The sequence below is a fragment of the Nicrophorus vespilloides genome, unplaced genomic scaffold, assembly GCF_001412225.1.
Source record: "Nicrophorus vespilloides isolate i.1.1-1 unplaced genomic scaffold, Nicve_v1.0, whole genome shotgun sequence".
NCBI lineage: Eukaryota > Metazoa > Arthropoda > Insecta > Coleoptera > Silphidae > Nicrophorus > Nicrophorus vespilloides.
In genome coordinates this window covers 1-6,197 of record NW_017095763.1, presented here as the reverse complement: position 1 = coordinate 6,197, position 6,197 = coordinate 1, and the positions used below count along the sequence as shown (strand labels likewise).

At 34.8% G+C, this 6,197-nt stretch overlaps 2 protein-coding genes across 2 annotated transcripts in view; both read right to left on the bottom strand.

Annotated features, from left to right (window-relative positions):
* Nucleotides 1–1,041, bottom strand: part of LOC108562628 (glucosylceramidase-like) — a gene marked incomplete in the record, with an annotated part of 2,200 nt that extends 1,159 nt beyond the window's left edge. Inside the window, 4 exon segments of the mRNA XM_017921037.1 lie at nt 1–150; nt 202–367; nt 430–754; nt 971–1,041. Of these exon segments, the coding sequence (XP_017776526.1) occupies nt 1–150; nt 202–367; nt 430–754; nt 971–1,004 (675 nt within the window).
* Nucleotides 1,042–3,965: 2,924 nt separating this feature from the next.
* LOC108562637 (neuroendocrine convertase 2) lies at nt 3,966–5,863 on the bottom strand (the record flags this gene model as incomplete). The annotated part of the gene is given in 5 exon segments (XM_017921049.1): nt 3,966–4,518; nt 4,574–4,807; nt 5,028–5,128; nt 5,305–5,693; nt 5,775–5,863. Coding segments are annotated over 5 exon segments (1,258 nt in total), but the record flags the coding sequence as incomplete, so codon positions are not given.
* Between the last annotated feature and the right edge of the window lie 334 nt (nt 5,864–6,197).

Sequence of the window (6,197 nt, the reverse complement as noted above, 5' to 3'; positions counted from 1 at the left end):
ATCGGCCCAATCTTGGAAATTCGTCTTACGCAAATAACCGAGTCCATAATATTTCCCGTTGGTTTTCCACGCCTTCGGTGAGGTCCACGCAGAAGCGAACAACTTCAATTTTCGTCCAAGAATTAACTCGGACTCTTTAATTAACGGTATCTAAAAATTAAATTTTTACAATAAAACATACACAGTTGTCAGTTCAATTACTTTATAGTTGAAATCTTCTTTGGCCAAAGTGAAATTGCGGACGGTAAAGTGCGTTTCAATGCTTTCGTTATCATCCATATACGAATATCCGTGCGTTGAAAAGTCGGTCCCACCAATGGGAACACGACCCATGTTATATTCAATTCCCTCTTTGGAGAAATATGATCTACAAATTATCAAAAAATAATAATAAATAAATTCGCGCATTTTGATCTGAAATTTAAATACTTTAACAAATTTGTTCCGGCTTTTGCGTTTAACGAATTGATATTTATGCCGGTTGCATCTGTGAACGCTCCTCCGAAACCGATAATCTCTTGGTAACGATTATTCCTATTGATTTTCACCGTTTTCTGATTGGTCAAACTCGTGAATCTATTGGAAACCTTCTCGAATCTCATCCCATTTTTATCCGAAGTATACACAGCATATTCACCTTTCGGTAAAGGCTCCAAAGGGTCGATGGTATCGCAATAATCTGCATTACAGACGCAAACGATGCTATCTTGATCGTACTTTCTGGAATTGCATTTTTTGCTACAATTTGCTGAAACTAATTTTAAATGATATAGTATATTTAAAGTAAATATTAAATAAAAACACTGTCCGTTCTGAAAAGATTGCTGAGCTTGGATAACTAGTTCTTGGCAATGACATATAAAAGAGACTATTAACTAACATTAATTAACATTAATATTGTTAATAGAATTTCCCAGAAATGAATAATTATTACATATTTTTTTTTTATATTAAGAGAGATTGCACTTACGAAGCAACATAGAAAAAAATAATGTTCGCTGCATGTTTTTATGAGTTTACTTTTTGACTTATCCAATGGCCAAGATAAGTTGGTTTAAATATATTTGTGGATGTCATGCGCTATGGCAGTGCTCCGCAACTCATTATGACCAAAATTGATAACGTAAACAAACATACATGAAAAGAACACAAAATAATGACTAATTAATTCGATATCTGCGCATGTTTTAATGAACATAAAAGTTCTATATTTGGCTCATTATTTAACATCGCAACCCGTAGTTCTTGGTCCAAGACCTTTAAAAACTTTGCTCACATGAATATGGGGTTGAAAATAGAATCCAGTACGAAAATCCAAAAAGCATCTAATGGAACTTTGGCGAAGTGAAGTTTTAACGTTAATTCTATAAATTCCTCTCAAATTTGCAGAGACAATTCTTCCGTTGATTTTCTGTATTAATAAAATAAAAATAGTGATCAAATTTCTGCTGAAGCATAGGACTTAAATGTTGTTGTGATCCACAATTAATTGCTTTCTTTTCAATCATACAATGGTTGGTCTTTTGATACATTTCTAAACATCTTTTTTGCAACTTTTCCTGCCAAAGTTCGAGTTTTGAACCCTTGCAATTTGTTGGAGCACATTAAGTTCATTCAGATGCTCCCTATGTAAGGTTTCCTGTCCTCTAAAAAAAAGGTGAAAGGATCACATTTTTAAAATTTTATAGTGTTTCCTTTGTATTTCATGCTATTAATTCTATTTTGTAGAAAGTTATTAGAAAAAATATTTATACTTAAGTATCCATGAATGAAAAAATGCACTAAATTAATCGATCGAGGTAATTTGTAATGTAAATTTGAGCAATAATGAGCAATTCGCTTAAAAAGAAAAATAAATTGTAACATATAAAAATGTGACTTTTCGCATAACGTCCATCTGTCGTTATTTCAAAGTTATGTTTTAATTAAAACACGTTTTAAATATGCCATAAAAATGTTCATTTTAAACGTTCCGATATTTTTGTTCCTATGGTGAATTCCATTTCGCAATTCGTAGGAACTTAGATAATTAAATTTTAATTTTACACCACGTTTCATAACTATAAGCTATGCGATAGAATCGATACAACATTAGCAAACTAATGATGTTTATTTAAAAAACAAATGGATCAAGGATGCACGTGCATGGTTGAAAACAAGGTTGCAAGTGTCTACATTGTTTTTACACCTACTACAGTTGTGTGATACAGTAGGGTCTTACAAAAATTATGTAGTATTTCTTTAGCATTTGATGTTATAAAGAAGTATGTTGAAGTTTTGAATAAAGAGATTTATTTGAAAGAAGTTATTAAGAAAAAAAAAATAAAATTACATCGATGAAAATAATTCCGAATTCGATGAACAGGATCTTTTTGAAACAAATTGTATTTATAGGAGGTAATGTTGAAAATTATAATTTTAATTTCAAGTACAAAGTCTTCTATAACAAAGCGTTTCTCAACCTAAATTTTAATGGTTCGTTAAACCGTCAAAAAAAAATTAAATTTTAAGCAATTAGTGCAGTTCAACAGCAAACAAAAATGTTGTTTGCAAGGGAAAAAAGCGTTTACAAACTTTTTGATCTGCGACTCTCCTATGCACTTAAAAATTAGAAAGGATTGATCTGTCATCAAATTTTCAGCGTGAAAGTATGTTGTATAAAAATAAACGAGAATTTAATACGTTAAGTTTGCCAAATAATGAGTAGAAATATCGATAAATTTTTACTATATAATAACGAAACTGCATCCATCTCATTAATATTTGTACTTGATTCTTTTGTATATACTTCTATCCTCTCCTCGAATTACCATTACATATATATTATTTTTTTTAGAAAAGGAAAATCAAACATATTTATTTTCTGTTCGTCAGACAAACATCAATTACACGCACTTATATTACATAAGGTTATTTAAGACTATATAATATTTTTTTAGGATTAAAATATGTATTTAATTATTTTATAATAGATGAGTCACCAGATAGCATTTTGAATGTTACAATCTCACTAAGAACGTAAATTGGCATTGAAAATTTTCCAAGGTTTTCCTGTTACCTTATCTAAGTATGCATTTTGAAATTAGCTTAAAATAAGTAATTTATAGATTGATAAGTAAACTTTTAAAAACAAATAAGTCGATCGGCATTGGAAATTAGGTCATACACACCTGGAGGTATAGATGTAAAGAATAACCTAATTCGGCTTTAGATCAAATTCAAATATCATCATCAATTATAATTGAAGAAAAAAAAAATATACAATTAATGTATTTGTACCAATATATAAGAATAAAATTGGAAACTGTGAGATTCTTACTGATTTTTATGAGCAAACCACGCGAAGATCCATCAGTGTTCAGATTCACATGGATCGGTCTAAAATCAATAATCGTATTTTGAAAAAAAAAACGAAGAAATTGTGATTTGATAGAGAAATTAAATATGTTACAAGGGAAAAAATTGGGTTTTCAAAATTGAATGTGCCTTTAAAGATAATTGAGGTACCGTGGAAAATTTCCAATAATTGTGGATTGCAACTATACAGCGAAAAAATGGAGAAACGTAAATATAACTGCAAATAAAATATTAATATATCGAATATAAACATAGGTGGCTTTATATTTCCTTTTGGCCACTTATTTATAATAATATATTTTATTTACTTACTTAATTACTTACTTACACATATAATCTATAAGTTTAGATAAGTACTCATAAAAAATAAGTATAATAGGATTTGTTTTTTTTTTCTTAAAGGTTTAAAGCTTTTGATATAATAGTTAATATTGTAAAAAATAAAATTAATATTTATATATTTGTTATATAATAATCTCATCTTAAACTTTTGGTTTGTTTGTTGTTTGTTTTGTTTATAGTGGGTGCAGTTTACTTACATTTGTGCAATAAGTGAGGTAAAATCAAAGTTACCGCAGGGACTTAATTTATTTTTGTTTTGTCTCATTTTTCATTAAAGTTATATAAATACTTTTTTTTCATATTTGTTTCCTCGAGATAAATCTTACATAAGGTAGAGTGGAAATGTACGTGCGTCGCAGCAGCAGTAGGAAGAATTACATCTGCATTCTACCTTCGTGGGCCTTCTTAACTATAGCCAATTTCGAGTGCGGATCAAGAACATTGAGGTCGGTGTACGGTGGTTCCTTGCTTCCGTGCAGCATCAGAGACCATTCCTTCACGAAACCGCTTTGAGGATTGTCCGTGTTGAATTTGGCCTCGAGAAGCCAAGTTCCTTGCGGATACTCTCCCCAGGTGTGGGTGGTCATGAAGGGCCACTTGGTGAAACCGTCGCGTCCGTCGTCGTCGTTGATTCTCTTGGAGAGGATCATCGATCTGGTGCCCATCGGAGACGTGAGGAAGAGCTCCAAGTCGCCGCGACGCGTGGAGTTCACCGTCAGCACGGCCTGGACGTGCTCCAAATACTTCACCTCGGTGCTGTCTCCCTGACAAGCGTTCGTGTCTATCTTCAGGATCAGAGACTTGTGCGATGGAATTTGACTGGAAACGATTAGAACGTCAGCTTACGCTCGAGAATTTTGTCTTGGGGACTTACTGCAATTCTGAAATTGTCCCGGCTTCGCAATGGTAACGAGGTGGTACAGATTTCCATTGCTTAGATAGTGCAACCATGGCACCAGCATCCAACACCCCGAATCCGAAGAGATGGTTGAATTCCAGACCGACTCCATTCATGGTCCAATGGAAACGGCCCTTCGCGTCGAACAGAGAATTCCTCTTCGACGTCAACACCGTCAAATGCTGGATGTCCCTCCAAGTCAGTTTATTGCTTAGAAAATAAAATTTTAATTACGAAAATCAAATATCTTCACTTCGCATTATTTTGTAAAGCGTTGGAATTTGTAAATTTCCTGCTATACAATTTTCTTTTGAAAATACACAAAGACGGGGAAAACCTCGAGTTGCAAGTATACAAACAATGCAGTTTGATTAAAGCCGTGGGTGCTCCGTTGTTTGCGGAAATAATTATGTAACGTGCAAATACTTACTTGGCTTCCAATGCCAAAGCAAAGACGCCGGCGGCTTCGGGGGCGGCAGCCGATGTACCCGAGTGGGTCGTCGTACATTTCCCGTAAAGATCGGTGGTGGCCTACAAAAAGAAACACAAAAACATTACTATTCCTCGCAGTTTGATAGGATTACACACATCACAGGCGAAGTGAAACTTTTTTGATTAAATCTCTCGAAACTAAATTTCAATTACACGATGCAAGTTGTTCATTAACTCTTGTAATTAAAACTTTTGCGCAAAAAGCAAAAACTTACCACTCCGGTGTTCGGGTCTTTGGCGCCGTTGCTGAAAGTCGATGCCAAAGTGGATGAACAGCTTTCATCGTAATGGGCATTCTGTCCATCGTTGATTGCGCTGTTAATGCTGATCGTCCACATGCTCGCGGCGTACCCATCACAATTGCAATCGTCATCTTCACCACCGTCGCCGCTCGCCCAGACGTAGATGTTGCCCAATCCGCCGCGACCTTCGTTGACGCCACGGACTATAGCTCTCATCGTCGCATTCCTCGGCCCGTCCACGGTCTTCCCATCGTCGGTGGGGCCCCAGGAAGCGCTGTATATATCGATCAAGTTCGGCTCGTGGCCCATGGAGTTCGCCTCGATCAGATCGGTCATGTAGGGTTGGTCCAGCATTCGAATTCCTTCGAAACAGAGAAAGAAAGAAAAAAAAACTCGTCGATCAATACACTTCTTTGGAGATTCAATTATGAAATATAAGTTACCTGCAATCTTCGAGTCGTAGGCCACACCGACTCCGCAAATTCCGTTATCCCTGGCAGCGGCCACCTCTCCGGCGCATCGGGTCCCATGGCTGAAATAATTTCCGGACATTAAGGAAAATCGAAGGAACAGCAGTTCCTATTTTTTTGTATTTGACGATCCAATTTATTTATCGATTCTCAAATTATATTTTTAAAGCTGACAATTAAAGAAAAACCCTAGCCATTTGGCAATCGAAATCCAGACGTTCGAAATCGCGACTGTATCAAAATCCCGACATTCGAAATCCCGACTATATCAAAATTCCGACAACCATAATCCCGACTATATCGAAATCCCGACTGTATCGAAATCCCGACAGTGTCTTTTATTATATATGGTGTTTCATTATAATTATTTTATTAATTTTTGTATTATAATAAAGA